The 19,259-nt window shown below is 40.8% G+C and overlaps 1 protein-coding gene across 1 annotated transcript in view; it reads left to right on the top strand.

The window, feature by feature from the left end:
* The first annotated feature begins 5,293 nt into the window (after positions 1-5,293).
* The window catches only part of LOC143123955 (basement membrane-specific heparan sulfate proteoglycan core protein-like), a 35,665-nt gene continuing 21,699 nt past the window's right edge, over positions 5,294-19,259 (top strand). Inside the window, exons 1-12 of the mRNA XM_076285215.1 lie at positions 5,294-5,660; positions 12,824-12,865; positions 13,037-13,318; positions 14,154-14,426; positions 15,300-15,578; positions 15,940-16,227; positions 16,338-16,616; positions 16,832-17,098; positions 17,208-17,480; positions 18,127-18,372; positions 18,754-18,864; positions 19,012-19,036. Coding sequence (XP_076141330.1) covers positions 5,393-5,660; positions 12,824-12,865; positions 13,037-13,318; positions 14,154-14,426; positions 15,300-15,578; positions 15,940-16,227; positions 16,338-16,616; positions 16,832-17,098; positions 17,208-17,480; positions 18,127-18,372; positions 18,754-18,864; positions 19,012-19,036 — 2,633 coding nt within the window. The 5' untranslated portion in view covers positions 5,294-5,392. The remainder of the gene's footprint in view (positions 5,661-12,823; positions 12,866-13,036; positions 13,319-14,153; positions 14,427-15,299; positions 15,579-15,939; positions 16,228-16,337; positions 16,617-16,831; positions 17,099-17,207; positions 17,481-18,126; positions 18,373-18,753; positions 18,865-19,011; positions 19,037-19,259) is intronic.

The following is a 19,259-nucleotide window of genomic DNA, read 5'->3' as shown; positions in this document are numbered from 1 at the left end:
CATTAGTAGTAAAGTGGCTAATGCTATATAATGCTGAAGGCTCATGGGTGGGAGACTGAGTGGCCAGGGCATCATGCACTCCAGAAATTCCACAAATTCTGTTAATGACCAAACGCTCTACTTTACATTCCACAAATGCATCTCCAGCCCAGCTAAATGAGATTTGGCACACACACTCTCATCTCCTCCCTTATTTCCATTAATTTATGATTTGTCTGCTGCTATCCTATCAGGACCACACAGTGCAGATTCCTTCTCAAATACTTTCTATTTTCCTTCAGCCCGTTACTTCCAAATCTCAACTAATTCCATGTAATATTTTAAATTGTAATGTGACATATTACTGTCTTTTCATGGGACATATCATTCATGGTTTTATTGCCAGAGTTTTATCATACTCACCTGTCAACAAAACCAAAGTTCTTTTCTCTGTAAAATTCTCTTAATGAATACATATCACGTTACGGTGACATTTGAATAAATAGTTGTACATTCAAACCATTCTATTTTAATCAAATCCTACACTCGATCATTAAACCTCAACAATATTACAAGAGTGATCATGATATATGGTTTTAATTTGAATCACATTGCTTTTAGAAGAACACAAAACCTAAACACTGTTGTAAGGTTACAAATTGGTGAAAGCTTACGGCTGCAGCAGACTTTTTTTACACCCCAACTAAAGTTGTTACTGTATTTATAATGAGAAGGAGAAATGAGATGCATGTGTGTAGCACAGCTTAAACCATTTGCTACCATATTTGGATGTGTTTACAGTACAAACAAGTGGCATTCACGACACATCCACACTTTTTTATGAAGTTGATGGTGTGAGGATGTAGCACCTAAACTTTGTCTAAAAGGAGCATTGCATGCCACGACACATTTGAATACCACATCAATTTGGAGAAGTAACAGGCCTTCATTACAAAAACATTACTCGAGAGTGAGGGCTTTAGGGGAGGTTGACACCTCATCTAAGGTGTGTGTGTGATATTATGGACTACTATATCAATCTAGTTTTCATTTTGGGCTATTAATGGTATGGATGGATGGATGGATGTATGCATGTATGTATGGATGAAAAAAAAAAACATCTTTCAAATGTAGCACACAGCTCTCTTTCTCCCTTCCAATTTTTATTTATTTCAGCCAAAAAGGCATCAGTTGATGGAATGGCAGAAATGAATCTATCTCTCTATATCCAGCGGAGCTGCAGCTAGCAATGAGGAGGGAGAATTGTCTCAGCCTGGTCCAGTGGGGAATCAGGAGCGAACTGTCGGGTCAGGGCTTCAGGCTTAACGTTCTTGGAGCCTGGTATGTAGGAGAGAACAAAGTTGAAGTGGGAGAAAAATAAAGACCACCTGGCCTGACATGAGATGAGCCTCTTCGCAGACCTTAAATACTCTAGATTTTTATGATCTATCCACACAATAAATGGCTTCTCTGTGTCCTCTAGCCAGTGCCTCCAATCATCAAAAGCGAGTTTGACCGCTAGTAGCTTTCGATCACCAATGCCATAATTATGCTCAGCAGGTGTTAATTTACGAGAATAATAAGCACAAGGATGCAACCTGTTATCATTGGACAATCTCTGTGACAGCACAGCCCCCACCCTTGAATCAGAGGCATCCACTTCCAGTACAACTGGGCAGAATGATCAGGGATGATCAGGCCTGGGGCAGTGGAAAACCTGACCTTCAAAATGGAAAAGGCACGTTCAGCCTCCTTGTTCCAGAGAAATGGACGCTTGGTGGACGTGAGTGCCGTGAGTGAAGCCACAACAGAACTATAGTTCTGAATAAACTTCCTATAAAAATTGGCAAAGCCAAGGAAGCGCTGTAACTCCCAGCGAGAGGGAGGAGTAGACCAGTCAGAGACTGCCTTTACTTTCCCTGGATCCGTCTTGACCACACCAGGAGAGATGACAAACCCCAAAAATGATGTCTCTTCTGTATGGAAGTCGCATGTCTCAGCCTTGACAAACAACTGATTTTGGAGGAGACGTTGCAACACCTCTCTGACATGGAACGTTGTGACTCAGCACAGGGAAAAAAAATCAAAATATCATCAAGAAATATAAAAACAAACTTATTGATAAGGTCTTTCAAAACAGCATTAATTAAGGCTTAAAACACAGCAGGAGCATTGGTCAACCCAAATGGAAAGACAAGGTATTCGTAGTGACCACTGGGTGTATTGAATGCAGTCTTCCATTTGTCTCCCTGTCTGATCCTGACCAAATCATAGGCGTTGCAGAGATCAAGCTTGGGAAATACTTGTGCCCCTTGCAGGAGTTTAAAGGCTGTGGACATCAGAGGCAAAAGGTATCGATTCTTGACGGTGATGTCATTTAAACCTCTATAATCAATGCAGGGACGGAGGCTCTTATCCTTAGCGACAAAATAATCCAGCCCCAGCTGGGGAAGATGAGGGAAGAATAATGCCTGCAGCCAAGGACTCAGTGATGTACTTGTTCATAGCCTCTTGCTCAGGAGGGGAAGAGAGAGTAGATGCGTCCTTTAGGAGGTGTAGTGCCAGGCAGCAAGTCAATGGCGCAGTCATAAGACCAGTGTGAAGGGAGAGAAGTAGCCCTAGACTTGCTTAAGACCTGACGAAGATCATGATACTCTGGAGGAACAGAGGAGAGGTCCATGTCCACTTCTATTTCAGACTTAGGAGCAGCCTCCAGATGCTGGGCAGAGGACAGACAGGTGGCAAGACAATGAGTGCTCCATGAGAGGATAGAGCCATCCCTCCAACTGACATACGGGTTGTGAAGACGTAGCCATGGAAGACCTAATTCCAGTGAAACATGGGAATTGTTCATAGAAAAAAAAAGAAGTAATTGACTCAACATGATTCCCAGAAACTTTTAAAATAACAGGCTCAGTGACATGAGTGACTGGAGGAGTCTGGCACAATTCAATGCTCTTGCTGCTAGTGGAAAATGTAGTCTGTGTAACATAATTCCCATTCTATCAGCCATAGACGTACAAATAAAGTTCTGATCTGCCCCTGAATCAATGAACAGAGTGAAGCATTGGTGTACTGTACTAACCACCATTATGAACCGCACACTTGTATATTATTTACAGGAGGTGAGAGATTATGGTTCTGGTCTGGTTCTGCTGTAGGCTGTGAACTGTGTGTAGGAGGGGCTCATCATTTCCTCTGTAGAACACATGAGCAAAGAATTGTAGTGGAAATACACTGTGCAATACATTAATATACATTGTAAAAAGCAATGTCAATTAGATATAATATATATACATATATTTTATACATTTGGAACCGACACTTTCTGAGGCCTTGTTCACTAGTTATCACCAGTGGTGCACTGCTCTGAATCAACCATGCTCGAAATAATATGTTATTTATTAATCTCAAATTTAACCAAGGCACTGAAATAACACCTAAACCACACATGCAAGGCACTTTAGAAGTTCACACCTCTGTCCCCAACACCCTTTTCCTTGAGTTTTTCTTGTCTCTAGCTTCTGTTTCCCCATTTACAGAAGCAGGCTAGAACAGCATGTAACACATGACGACATTAGCCAGTGGAAAAAAAACACACTCAGCTCCATACCAGAATTCACTTTTTTTTCTTTCTTAATGTGAATGAACAAGCAGGCACTTACACAGAAAATGACATAAGGACTCTAAAACAGAATGTGCATTATTATAAATTATTATAGATGTAGGATGTTGGTTGGATATTGTCTCCACAGTCAGTTCTCACCACAGCCAGAGCCATTTGCAACATAATTGGATATGTACAGCATACAGAAGAGAACTGAATTGCATGAGAAAATACCTGGCATGTGTGAGAAACACTTAAAAAAAGTATTAGCCCAAGATGATATCTGTATCACCTCAACCCATCACAACATCCCCATGGCTGACATCACGTAGTCAGAAGACTGGACGTTTCAGGCCTATTTATAGTCAGCATGAGAAACACTATGACACACAATGCCGCTGTTCGTGGTGTTGATCTAGTCACTAACTGGGTCTTCATTGGTTTCGTGTTTCACAATGCATCATTTTGTCTATCACTCTCCTCCCCTCTGTCTCTTTTGTATGCCCTTATTGCTGTTTTCTCTCGTTTTTTTCTTCATCTGTTGTTCATTCACTTGTTTTCTACCTTTTCTTTGTGTTTCTGCTTGTCTATGCTGTGCAAGAGGAGGTGGGAGATTGTGGTTCTGGTCTGGTTTCCGCTGATAGGCTGTGAGCTGTGTGTAGGATGGGCTCACCAACCATTTCCTTTCTACTGCACATGTGCAGAGGGTTGTAATTGCAGTGAAAATGTACTGCACAACACAATTAAATTAAAGTTATGCATCACAATTATGCCAAAAAAACACGGGAATTAAACATAGTTAATGAATATTTTATATTACACAGAGACTTCAAATAGTAATGTTGATCAAGACTAAATAATTTATACTGTTAAACTGTGTGTAGTTTTTGAGGCCTTTTTGTTTATATGACCACTGATATTTTTTCTCAGATACGACACTTCTTGTACAAAATAATGAGGAGGTCCTACTAAAAAACAAGCTGGTTTATGCTCAAATCTTTAACAAGTGATATTAAAACCAAGTCAATGGAGAAAAGCAACACTTACCACAAAATATGTGTGAGAAAAGGGACTTTTGAAGTTCACACTTGGGTGACCAACATATTTATTTTTGAAGACTCTGTGGCTTTTAGCTGAACATGGGTCAGCTCTCAAAACAAATCTATGGCTGCTGTATCCTCATTCAGAGAAGCAGGCTTGTACTGAATGTAGCTCACATAGACCACATGTACAATACATGACATTTAACCACTATTACCAGCACTACACCAGAATACACACTTTTTCCTTGCAGTTCTAGCCATGCCAATTAGATATGGTCAATTACTGTAATGCGTAACATTGTAATACAGTTCCTGCAAGTTTTTTTCTTCCTTCTTACAGTAATGTGATAAAAGTGATGTAGAATTGCAATTGCAAAAATATTAAAAGCAAAAGACCAATAATGAGAAACTAGTTGCATCTATGTATGTTATATGAGAGATTCAGGCCTTCCTCTTTTAGACCCCCTCTCTATTTGACTCTCAATAATTACATGCAAGTTCTCTCTCTATGATTCACATTCATGGATACCTGTTGTTTTAGTTTCAGGAGAACAAGGCATAGTTGGTATTTTGTCCAAAATGCATTGCGGCTTCTTAACCATCTAACCAAACATCAGTGAAGTAAACAATAAAATAATGAATGTATGAATGAATGAATGAATGAATGAATGAATGAATGAATGAATGAATTGATTAATCAATAAATAACTCAATCAGTCAATCAATCACTCAATCAATCATTTAATCAATCAAGATATATGTTATGTATTATTTTTTGCAAACCCACTATTGTCTGACTGCATGTGTATCTCAGTTATTCTGCCTTACACCCACCTACCAACACAACCCCCCCCCCCCCACACACACACACACAAAAACCGTCTACTGTTCCACTCCTCCGCTATTTTCTGTGGGGGAGGCTGGTTTATCCTGTGTGAGTGTCTTTCTCTCTCTCAAAACTCTACCATCTCAGTCAATCAGAAACTGGACAGCACACAGAATGGAGCTCTCTCCTGTGGGCCTGCTGCTTGGTGAGTTATGCCTGTGTATGTGTTTGTGTGTGTTTGTGTGTGTGTGTGTGTGTGTGTGTGTGTATGTGTGTGTGCGTGTGTGTGTGTGTGTTTGTTCTGGAAGTTTCCTTCTCTGTTGCTTTCTTTACTATGTGTGTGAATATTTAGGTTTCATTTATAACTACATCATTTGTGTTCTCAGAACAAAGCTATTTGTAAAATATTTACTTAAACCCACCAGCTTTCATGTTTCAAGACTTGTGGATCTGTGTACCCGTGGATATGTTCCGTGTTGTATATGTGCTGTCTTGAGATGTAAAGAAATTTACGGAAATATAAGAATTCATTAAGAAAAATATTTTTGACTTACAGTACACGGCTGAAAATGTCATGCCTAAATGTCTGATAGACTTCCTGCTGCTTTCTTTTGCTGTATATATTTTGTCATGCTACAGTACTCTACAAAGGTAGATTGTTTTTAAACAGAACACTCAAAATGATTAAACCGACAATGCAGCTACAGTACAAATGCTGTTGGTCCCAGAAAACAACAATTTTAGGAAACACCATTTTATCAACACATTTTATGTTGATTTCAACACTTTTGAAGTCATTAGCTTTAGATAATTCAGCACACCTTCACTAGGCTGATGAATTGTGAAAGTCCTGCTCCTGTGTCCCTGCTTGAGGAAGGGAGTCTCTTTTGAGTATGTTAGTAGAGAAACACATTCTACTGGTGAGAATCAACACATCCTTGGTTGAATGGAGCGCACGACTTAGGTGTTGCTACTCAGTGGTGTAACATAGTTGTTCTGGGCCTGATTAGGTGTTGCTACTCAGTGGTGTAACATAGTTGTGCTGGGCCTGATTAGGTGTTGCTACTCAGTGGTGTAATGTAGTTGTGCTGGGCCTGATTAGGTGTTGCTACTCAGTGGTGTAATGTAGTTGTGCTGGGCCTGATTAGGTGTTGCTACTCAGTGGTGTAACATAGTTGTGCTGGGCCTGATTAGGTGTTGCTACTCAGTGGTGTAACGTAGTTGTGCTGGGCCTGATTAGGTGTTGCTACTCAGTGGTGTAACGTAGTTGTGCTGGGCCTGATTAGGTGTTGCTACTCAGTGGTGTAACGTAGTTGTGCTGGGCCTGATTAGGTGTTGCTACTCAGTGGTGTAACGTAGTTGTGCTGGGCCTGATTAGGTGTTGCTACTCAGTGGTGTAACGTAGTTGTGCTGGGCCTGATTAGGTGTTGCTACTCAGTGGTGTAACGTAGTTGTTCTGGGCCTGATTAGGTGTTGCTACTCAGTGGTGTAACGTAGTTGTGCTGGGCCTGATTAGGTGTTGCTACTCAGTGGTGTAACGTAGTTGTGCTGGGCCTGATTAGGTGTTGCTACTCAGTGGTGTAACGTAGTTGTGCTGGGCCTGATTAGGTGTTGCTACTCAGTGGTGTAACGTAGTTGTGCTGGGCCTGATTAGGTGTTGCTACTCAGTGGTGTAACGTAGTTGTGCTGGGCCTGATTAGGTGTTGCTACTCAGTGGTGTAACGTAGTTGTGCTGGGCCTGATTAGGTGTTGCTACTCAGTGGTGTAACGTAGTTGTGCTGGGCCTGATTAGGTGTTGCTACTCAGTGGTGTAACGTAGTTGTGCTGGGCCTGATTAGGTGTTGCTACTCAGTGGTGTAACGTAGTTGTGCTGGGCCTGATTAGGTGTTGCTACTCAGTGGTGTAACGTAGTTGTGCTGGGCCTGATTAGGTGTTGCTACTCAGTGGTGTAACGTAGTTGTGCTGGGCCTGATTAGGTGTTGCTACTCAGTGGTGTAACGTAGTTGTGCTGGGCCTGATTAGGTGTTGCTACTCAGTGGTGTAACGTAGTTGTGCTGGGCCTGATTAGGTGTTGCTACTCAGTGGTGTAATGTAGTTGTGTTGGGCCTGATTAGGTGTTGCTACTCAGTGGTGTAATGTAGGTGTGCTGGGCCTGATTAGGTGTTGCTACTCAGTGGTGTAACGTAGTTGTGCTGGGCCTGATTAGGTGTTGCTACTCAGTGGTGTAACGTAGGTGTGCTGGGCCTGATTAGGTGTTGCTACTCAGTGGTGTAATGTAGTTGTGCTGGGCCTGATTAGGTTTTGCTACTCAGTGGTGTAATGTAGTTGTGCTGGGCCTGATTAGGTGTTGCTACACTGAAAAAAATGGGCTGTTAAATTAACATAAAAAAATCTTGTACATCGGTTGCATCAATTAAATCATGTCCACGAAGTCCAATTAATTCATGTTAAAAGTGGCAAATTGTATTCTGTTAAATTAACATGATTTTTTCATGTGTATGTGAAGAAATTGTTTCTTATCAGTCAAACATGATTTTTTTTTTGCATTTATCAACAATTTTTACATGTGAAACTGATGTATAATATTATTGTCAGTCAAACATGATTTATTTTGCTTTGATGAACATAATTTTTACATGTGCCACTGATATATAAGATTGTCATAAGTCCAACATGATTTTTTTCTTGTTTGATGGACACAATTTTTTTGATGCAACCGATGTACAAGATTTTTTCATGTCATATTTTAAAAACTATTGCATGTCAAATTAACATGTTATTTTAAAAAGCCTCTTCAATAACCTCAAGCAATCAACCACAACTAGAATTTGAGTACACATTTACAACATTTATTTCACATTTCCAGACATGGCAGACAAATGAAATCAAGGTCAAAGACAGTGGTCAAAGACAGTGCAGTGCCTTTAGATGTTGAACAACGCAAACGATGGAAAAGCTTCTGTAGTTTCCCCCAAATCTGAACAAAAATACAAAAAAATCATGACAGCAGCAGCTACATGAACACACTGACCCTTTATTCAGATTATATTATATAATTGTGTGCCGTGCACTCTACTCTGGTGAACAATAAGAGCGTTCCATGTTTTAAAAGTACAGGGACAATCTGTATATGTGCAGGGGTAGTTTGTGGTGCGGCCAAAGTGGGGATGGTGGAGTTTGTAATGAGAAAGTAGATCAGACCTACTTTGAACCGCTGATTCACATCCCTTGCACTGCCACATTTACTGTGAAAGAGAACACAGAAAGGGAGGTTGATATACCAATACAGAATATGAATACAGACACACAACATTATGATCACAACACACATTTAAAAATGTATAACACTTCATGAATCACATTTACCATGTATTGTCCTGTGTACAGCTTTACAAACTCAGCATTACTCGTCTTAAAAAAGTACAAAAGCACTAGCCTAGAAATCTAGACGCACCCTAGCGGCGGCAAATTAATTTGCTCAGCCTGTACGTCTAGTATCAAACCATAGGGATTTCTATTGGCTGACGCCGTGGACGTCATCCAATCACAGCGCTCTATTTTGTAAGAGAGTCTTAAGGCGGGCTTAACAGGATGGCGACAGTCCTGCGACGTGAACAACAAGAAAGGTGGCTATGGCGAACGAAGAGCAGTTGTTTGAATCGGCGTTGGCGTCAACTTTGGAGGAGTTGGACTTGTGCTTTTCTTTGAAAGTTGAGCAACACAATGCACTTAAGTCATTCCTTTCGAAGAAGGATGTATTTGCCGTTTTGCCGACCGGATACGATTGGTCGTAGCGCTGGCCTATTGCATGCCTAGGCAATTTGAAAGACAATTCTCTGCCCGCCCCTTGGATTAAGCGAGGTGAATGGCTCGATTCCAGACTATACATTTCAATGATATAGGATGGCCCGCCAGGCTACAAAAGCACATTAAGTGCACCAAGATTTATGACCATGTAGCATTGAACAGTTAGAAAAGGTTCAGTTTGATGGAGAAGAAAGAGAGGGAAGTACAACACAATAACAAAAAGAAGGAGGGAGAGAGAAAGTGGAAGAGTTAGAAAAAAAGTAAGAAACCGAAGAAAAGAAGAGAAGAGGGAAGTAGGAATACAAGATAGGATGTATAGAAAGTATGAGGGAAGGAGACAAAAGAAAGAAGGGAGTGACCTAGAGAACAGGGCTGTGTGTGTGTGTGTGTGTGTAAAAAATCATCAATTGCTGTAGGGGAGACCGGGGCTGGTTGGAACAGGGGCAGGTTGAAACACTGTTAATATCCAGGCTACTAGAGGGAGCTGCAACAAAATTCCAACACTAAACTGACGGCCTTATTGAGTAGCGTAAACTCACGTATGTAACTGGTCTCCAGGTCATTAACCCTTTAGGTGAGAACAACTTTTTAATTTTGTAGTGTCAAAACTTAGAATATGCACCTCCCACTAAATACATCCTAGAAGGGTAATAGTTAGGGATATAAAAAAAATATTGATTATAATTGATTGCTAGGGGACTCATCTATAATTTAAAATGAAGTTTGAAAACCTGAGGTGACTGATATTAGCAGGCTAACAGCATTTGTGCAAAAAGGTTTGACCTAATGTGGGCGGGGCAGGTTGGCACACTGATTTTGGGGTTGGTTGGCACATACATTCCCTATGGCTATTTTGTGACAAATCTATAAACTTTGTATTTTATGCATAAAAACATCATCAATCTTTATTTTAACATTGTTATTGTAATTACTGAACATAGTTTTACATTTGGAAGCATTTCAGACATTTTTAAACATTTGAAGTTAAAAAAAATCGGTAGGGACCAAATTGGTCTTGACGGTGGGCCCTACTGAAGAAAAACACACAGGAAAGACATCAGCAAAGCCCTACAGGCAGTGATATAGATGAGCACTTCAAACAAAACCAAAAGGAGTACTGCAAAGGACTATAACATATGTGTTCCAACCAACCCCGACTACGTGTGCCAACCAACCCCGTGCATGGGGCAGGTTGGCACACGTGCACAACACCACTTTAATCATATATAACTCAAAACAAGGGATCATTTGTTGACATTGAAAATATACATTTTGTAGCTGAGATCCCAAGCTTTCAGTTAATCACAATTTGACCATTTCAACGCATTGTAAGACGGAGAAATATAACCGAGAGTGAAAAGTGTTCCAACCAGCCCCGGTCTCCCCTAACATACCTGGCACATGCACCAAATGTTCCAATTTCAGTAATGCTGTAGCAAGCTCCTTCTGAAGTGTATTTGAAACTGGACTGTGAGGGACCGTTTGCTCTACAGGTGGTAAATCCTCTTCTACACGCTCTGCAACACCCAAATCACATGATACAAACTCAGCATTACTCGTCTTAAAAAGTACAAAAGCACATTAAGTGCACCAAGATTTATGACCATGTAGCATTGAACAGTGAAAGGTTAAGTTATCTAAATGTATTGTCCATATGCAATGCTAACCAGTGACTGCCAGATAAACAAAATGCTCCTTTGGCTGTTTGAAGCAGGATTTCATTTGACCGTTTTTCAAATATCATCATCAAAAAGCTTCAGCATTTATTCACCAGTTGTCGATGGGTTTCAATGCACGCACGCGTTACCCTCCAGTCATGCCTTGGCGCCATCAAAACCCAGCTAGCTTAGCTTGATGTACACTTTCTAGGTTCTAAATCCGCACAGCAATTGACGTACAGCAGTGACCACAACAGGTTCCCGAAAATTAAATGAATTCGCTATGAAACATGTGTCGGTAAAACACACATCACTTGAATACGACGAAAACGCCACAACAATAACCCCATTCTCGACCGTTAGCAGCTATATTGGGCTGACGCCACAACAGTAACCCATAGCTGGTATGATTAGATGTAAGAACTATCTGTTTGTAAAACACAATAGCTTGGCAAAACATTCGGAAAAGCTACCGAAGATTAAGAATCAATTGATATTTACCTCACATTGTAGATCTTGCATGCCGCTGGTAATGTCTTCAGAGCAAGCAATTGGTGTGGAAAACTCCAGTTGATTCCTCCTTCCCGCTTAGACTCAGGTCTACCGGCGTGGTCACGTCACGTAGTAGTTCTTACCATCCAACATGACAAAATTATGTGAATTTGACATTCTCAAGGAATAGCTTAGGCTCACATGATTTTTTTTAATTTCAGAAGGACCACTAATAAATCATGTGAGGTTCTTTCAATAAATTCATGCAATTTCAACAACCCCAAAGAGACCTTTTTTTAATGTAGTTGTGCTGGGCCTGATTAGGTGTTGCTACTCAGTGGTGTAACGTAGGTGTGCTGGGCCTGATTAGGTGTTGCTACTCAGTGGTGTAACGTAGTTGTGCTGGGCCTGATTAGGTGTTGCTACTCAGTGGTGTAATGTAGTTGTGCTGGGCCTGATTAGGTGTTGCTACTCAGTGGTGTAATGTAGGTGTGCTGGGCCTGATTAGGTGTTGCTACTCAGTGGTGTAATGTAGTTGTGCTGGGCCTGATTAGGTGTTGCTACTCAGTGGTGTAATGTAGTTGTGCTGGGCCTGATTAGGTGTTGCTACTCAGTGGTGTAATGTAGGTGTGCTGGGCCTGATTAGGTGTTGCTACTCAGTGGTGTAATGTAGGTGTGCTGGGCCTGATTAGGTGTTGCTACTCAGTGGTGTAATGTAGGTGTGCTGGGCCTGATTAGGTGTTGCTACTCAGTGGTGTAATGTAGGTGTGCTGGGCCTCGGCACAATCATTTTCCATTTTCTACTGGTTGTTGTTGTTGTTGTTGCTCTTAAAAGGTGGTTTTGAGGATCAAATCGGATTCACCATTGTTTTATTCTCAAAACTGTCACTTAAGAAGGATGTGGTATATGTCGGTTATATTGTAGGCAGTGAAGTACAGAATGCACAGTAGATGAAAAATGGAAGGAAATTTGTAATTTGTAATTTGTAAGTGTCACTTTCAATTCACTGATTTTCATATTGAATGAATTATTATAATACCTAATATTAAATGTTATTTTCAAGGGTATAATAAGAGCATAGTTTTGTGTATGAGAGAGAAATGATATTGCGTTGATATATTTGTATGCATATTTTCTGAAGTGATGATGAATGGGAAAAAACATTTAAACGCTTTTAGTGAAATAACTGTGACATTGATGTTGGTAGTGGTGACACTCATGGTGAGAGGAGATAATGATGAAGCACATTTGAGCTACAGTATAATATATTTTCACTCGCTCTTGTGTGTTAGTGTACTCCTGAGTGGGTGTAGATTCTGTTCTTACCCAGCAGCAAACCATTGGTGAGTGTCAGAATCTGAAAACTGTGTGAAGAACTCTGATGAACTTCTGTGTGTCTTTGTGTTCTAGTGCTGATCTTGTGTTCCTACTCTGGACATGCTGCAGGGGAAGGTAAAAGTGAATGTTATCATGTCATTTTAAATATGTTGAAATATCCCAGAAACAGTTTATCCCCACATCACAGACTAGACTAATTCAGTTTCAGGACTATATGCCTTTACGTCCAGTTTCCCTCTGTTTTCCTCACACCTTCATGTCATGTTTGTCTTGTGATTTGCAAAGGGACTTCCAAAGCTGTTCTGGTGCTGGATCCTGTCCAACCACAGTTCTACACTGGAGAGTCTGTCACTCTCAGATGCAGCATAGAGGGACAGGACACGTCAGGGTGGAAGTTCAGCTGGCGCAAAGATAGTGTTGTTTACCTACCAGAAATCTGGAGTGAAAAGAATGGATACACAATACAGACTCTGGATGCGTTCCATAGTGGTGACTACACCTGCGAAGGTCTCAAAAATAACCTAGAATACAGCAAATGGAGTGAGAAAGTGAAACTGCAAGTGTCTGGTGAGTTTTGGTCACTTAATGTGAACCATAATCATTTTCTTCCACTGAATGCGCTAGCAGTAAAAGACAGTAAGTGAGTAAGACAGTAAGTGCCTGTGTGTATCTGGGGTGTCCTGTGTATGTTGGAGAGACAGTCGCTCTGAAGTATGAATGACAGTCTGACAGGAACTGGAAGTATGTGTGGTGTAAATGCCGGTCTGATAATGTAGCCTACTGTTTGTGTCTTACAAGAGCACGTACAGTACACCATCACAGCCAACGTCATGACAACGAGAAAGTTAATTTTTTTCCAGTAATATATTTCAAATAGTCAAATGGGAAATGTTTCAAGCCTATTTGTTGATTTAATCTTGGTTATTATAATTTATGGCTCATGGAAATCAAAAATCTAGTATATCAAAATATTAGAATAAAGAATTTATCATAGAAAAAATGTCAACCTGAGAAGAGCTTTAATGAGCTAATTAAGTCAATATACTGGCAATGAATGATGATGTCAAAAATCCAGTATATCAAAATATCGGAATGAAGAATTAATAATACAGAAATCTCTATACAGAGAGCTCTAATCAGATAATTAAGTCAATATGCTGGCAATGATTTCCCCAACATTTAATCTCTCAGTCTGTTCAGGGAAATTGACTTTCCACTATATTCTATTTTTTTGTATTTGAAGAGTGTGACTATGGCAGTCATGTGATACATGGTAAAAGGAACATCTAAACTTTCCTGCATTAAATGATAAGTGATGACAAACTGGTTATCAGGTTAATTAAAACTCCCCTTTATTATGTGATGACTGTGCTGTTAATCAGTGTTGTGTGTATCCCCATAGCCCTGCCCACTGCTAGAGTGACCGTAAAGCCAGAGACTCCTGTGTTCACTGGAGAGGAAGTCACTCTGAAGTGTGAGATTGAGCCTGAGAGTGACTGGACGTATAAGTGGTTTAAAGGTTCCAGCAGTGGTCATCTCTCTCAGCCTGACACCAGCACATTGACCATCAGAGCAGCAGCCAAGTCTGATGAGAGTCATTACTGGTGTCAGGGAGTGATGAGAGGCAGAGATGTGTCATCACAGATGAGTGTAAATGTTTATCTTTTTGTTAAAGGTGAGTAACATCTTGCATGGGGTATTATGTATCTTTGCTCTTAAGGTATCCCACCTATTTGAAGAGTGTTACAATGAAAGACTGTGAAAGAGCAGTGGCTCTTAAAACATTTTGTATGGTGATTCCTCTGTTTTCCTCCTTCATGTCATGTTTGTCCTGTGATTTGAAAAGAGACTCCCAAAGCTGTTCTGGTGCTGGATGCTGACCAAACACAGTTCTACACTGGAGAGTCTGTCACTCTCAGCTCTGCCCAAACCTAAACTAACTGTAAAGCCTCAGAGCCCTGCATGTTGGAGAGACAGAAACTCTGAAGTGTGAAGTAGAGTCTGACAGGAAATGAAAGTATGGGGTATGAAGACTGGTCGGATAATGTTCTGTTTGAGTTTAACGAGAACACACATACCATCACAGCCAAGTCTCATGAGAAGCATTACTGGTGTCAGGGAAAGCTGAGAAATGTATCATCACAGATGAGTGAAATGTCAAATGTTGAAGTACATATTGTGCATGTATTTCTATACATATGTTTCTAAAACGGATACATGTAGTTCTGGTCCTTGATTATGATTGGCTGGATTGCGTTCAATGCTGTTGTAAAATCCAACACAAACACCTTGACCTCATTTCGTTCTATAGCACTGTGCTAGCCTACCACAACTTCATACAAACTTTAGAGTTGCTGTGCCTCGACGTTGCTTGGCAACCATTAAGATAGAGGAAACACGTTTCTCCTTCACTGTGTTTCAGAGCGATCTTACCTCTCTATTTTCTATTCTGGTTTCATGCAAAGATATTTAATGTGTTTTTTTTTTCAGAGATCTGGTATGACATGTCTTATATTTCACTTACTGTAGTAATGTGCTGTTTTTGCAGAGAGACCCAAGGCTGCAGTGACCCTGACTCCTGCCAGTAGAGACATATTCAGAGGAGACTCTGTTACCCTCAGATGTGACATACCAGAAGGAAGAAACACTGACTGGGACTACAGCTGGTATTTCAACAGAAACCCAAACTCTCCTGCAGCCTCCAGTCAGGAGCACAGCATCAGTTCTGCTGATTATCACCACTCTGGTGATTACACCTGCAGAGGGGTACAGAGAGGCACCACTCAGAGTTCAGACATCAGTGATGTGGTCACTTTAACTGTGTCAGGTAGAAAAAATACTTTTTGCTCTTTTACATTTTTGAGCTGTTATCCTTGTGCTTATGTGTGTGCCATTTATTTAGTGTTAATTATACCACACAAATAAACAGTACTTAAAGGAAGGCATTAGACCACTTCAAAGTGGCCAGAGACTAGCGATGTGGACCGATTGTTTCTGGAAGTAAACGTTTTTGTGCTTTTAATGTTTATATTTTAACACAATTCAAATTGGAACACCATGAGGTGCAATGCTTCATATTACTGTAGATGCACTGCTGTATTCCCCTTTGTATCCCCATCCTGGTGGGAATGAAGTATTAGGTACCGTCATCTAACGTAGTACATTTTGGTTGTTCCATTTGTTTCCAGAGCGACCCAAAGCTGTTGTGTTCCTGAGCCCCAGCTGGTCTCCAGTATTCAGTGGAGAGAGCGTCACTCTCACCTGCAGCATTCAGGGAGAGTCCCCATCAGACTGGAGATACAGCTGGTACAGAGGAGGGCAGCAGGTTCACCCACAGAGAGGCTGGAGTGACCGTGATGAATACAGACTGCAGTCTGTGCAGGAGGCCCACAGGGGAGTCTACAGCTGCCAAGGAAGCAGAAGAAGAGATGAGAGGGTGTCTTCAAAGAGTGATGATCTAACTCTTACTGTTTCAAGTGAGCATTGTATCTTTGCATTGCAGAGGGATAAAACTTGAACATTCTGGTACTGTGCTCTTCTGTTGTTTAATCTGCTGTGAAATTATTCTTGTTTCATGTATTTACAGAGAGACCCAAGGCTGCAGTGACCCTGACTCCTGCCAGCACAGACATATTCAGAGGAGTCTCTGTTACCCTCAGATGTGACATACCAGAGGGGGGAAACACTGACTGGGACTACAGCTGGTATTTCAACAGAAACCCAAACTCTCCTGTAGTCACTGCTCAGCAGTACAGCATCAGTTCTGCTGGTAATCACCACTCTGGTGGCTATACCTGCAGAGGGACACAGAGAGGCACCACTCAGAGTTCAGAGACCAGTAATGTGGTCACTCTGACAGTGACAGGTAGAAGTGTTACTTTTTGCCATTTCTTTACATTTTTTACTTTTTTATTACACAACGCCTGCAGCAATACTGGACTAGCACAGACCTAGTGTGGTGCAAGTGTTTCATGGTTCATTTCCCCCCAGAGTGACCAGTTATGTGGTTTTCTTCTGGTTTCATGCGGTGACTCTGACTCGTGCCAGTAAAACATGTTCACTCTACATTTACTCCCACAGCCCGGCCTGCAGCTACACTGACTGTGACTCCACAGAGTCCTGTATTCACTGGAGAGTCAGTCACCCTGAGTTGTGACATAAAGTCTTACAGTGGCTGGACATATAAGTGGTTTAAAGACATGAGTAACAAAGTTGTGTCTACTGGAAGCACATATACTCTAAAAGAAGTTAGTGTGTCTCATCGTGGTGAATACTGGTGTCAGGGAGAGAGGAGAGAAAGACCAACCTCATCACAAAGTAGCAGCAAAACAATGATTGAAGTCAAAGGTAAAGTATGTTTACCTTTGTGTGTGTGTGTGTGTGTGTGTGTGTGTGTGTGTGTGTGTGTGTGTGTGTGTGATTGAGATTGACAGGAACCCTCTTTCATCCTCTTCAGACCCAAAGCCCAAACTCACATTAAGTCCAGGCCACCAGCTCCTCACAGGAGAGTCAGTGACTCTGAGATGTGAGTTGGGTGTTTCCTCTGGTTTGGTGTTCTACTGGTACAGAGACACACAGACCTCTGATCCTGTGGCCCAGACTGATGGGAACTCCTACAGCATCAGCTCTGTTAAAGTCTCTGATGGAGGACAGTACTGGTGCAGAGCTGGGAGAGGAGACCCAGTCATCTATACTCAATATAGTGATGTGGCTGAGATAAAGTTTACAGGTTAGTTTGTTTATTAGAATATAAAGTTATTGTGAGTATGTGTGTCTTTATAGTTCAAGAATGTATATGTATGATTCACTTTATTTAATTATATTCATACTTGACATATACATATCAAATTGGTATTTTGTATCTTTAAGATTCAATGGTACATTGATATCATTTCCATTCCCATTTCAATTCTGCTTTGTGTCAGTCTCAAATATTGTTATGAAAAATGTAACTGTGTTTTCCATATAGTATCTAGGTTTTCTTTTAGGTGTTGTTGGCTTAAGTATTACCCCTGTCAGGTGTGGTGTGTTTTGCCCATCTCTATGTGTGCAGGATTATCTGGACTCTCATATCAACTGCGATGATTTAGTTTCACTTTCACTATTGCCTCATAGGACATTCACACCTGGTTTTGCCCTCTAGTGGTCAAACAAGCAAATGCATTTATTTGAAGTCACACCCAAAATAGTGCCGTAGGTACAGTACCCAGAGCTGTGATACCTTCTGTGGAGGTCTGTGAGACCAGCAGACTTTCATCATTCTTGGTCTAACAGTAAAGGAAATTCTCAGACTTTGTCATGATCTTTATCACCTGAATTTGGAAAGTGTGATTGCTTTTGGTATAAACAACTCAATTAGTAAATTCTGTGTGCAGATGGTGATGTGATCCTGGAGAGTCCTGTCCATCCTGTGACTGAGGGAGATCCTCTGACTCTGCACTGTAGATATCGCCATCAGCCATCAAACATCAGTGCTGACTTCTATAAAGATGGGACACACCTGCAGACCTCCACCACAGCAGAGATGACCATCCCTGCAGTCTCAAGGTCACATGAAGGCCTCTATAAGTGCAGCAATCCAGAGAGAGGAGAGTCACCAGAGAGCTGGGTCACAGTCAGAGGTTTGAAATATTAATATTCAGACATTTGTTATATAGGGGATGATGTATAGTCCACCGGTCTTTATAAGAAAATGAATCCTGACATGACCAACAGTATCCCAGCATGCAGTGGAAGGCATTCATATACTGACTAGTGGACTTTTCATTATCCTGCTTAATATCTACTCTCTCGAAAAGAGAAAAAAAACTTCATGCAGAATAATATGAAAGGGGTGAATCAAAAGCCCAGAACCTGTTACTGAAGTCAGTGGTCATGATATTTCTGAAGATATTATTATTTAGAAATATTGGACCTACAAATGTTGGGATGGCCCATTCACTTTAGTTTCAGAATGTACAGAATGTCCTTGTACAGAATGATCACAGAGTTCAATATTTCAGATGCTGGGTCCTCTATGTTGGTGGTAGCAGTGGGGGTGGTGATGGGACTGCTTGTTGCCTTTGCTCTGGTCATTTTACTGGCCCTGCTGTATCGCTTCCAGAAAGCAAAAGGTGAGAAAACAAGTTTTCATCAGATTATCAAAATAACTGTTTCACCTGACACATTTCATATTAAATATGCAGACTTTCAATAAAAAGAGAAAAGATTACATGTTATATCCTAATGTGTATTCTAAAAGTTGTCTTTTTGAAATTCAGGTTCAGTTTCAGTGACGCCAGACCCGTAAGTATTTTTTCTTGTAATGTTACATTTCAATTGATGGGGAGCCAAAACATTTTAAATATGTTTCTTATCCACTATACAGAGCCATCAATACATTTCATTTGTGTGTGTGAGTTCTGTCAGTTGCCTTTCTTTAGGATGAGTGTTTTGAAATTACAAATTATGTAGTTGAAAAACTAAATATATAAGTAACAGTGGTTGTATAGGTCTTGGCATCCATATA

Source organism: Alosa pseudoharengus, unplaced genomic scaffold (assembly GCF_046254945.1).
Source record: "Alosa pseudoharengus isolate Yale_2024_CS ecotype anadromous, Long Island Sound unplaced genomic scaffold, YU_APseudo_1.1 YU_APseudo_1.1_scf_15, whole genome shotgun sequence".
Taxonomy (NCBI): Eukaryota; Metazoa; Chordata; class Actinopteri; order Clupeiformes; family Clupeidae; genus Alosa; species Alosa pseudoharengus.
Note: the sequence above shows the minus strand (reverse complement) of the source record. Positions and strands in the feature narration are given on the sequence as shown.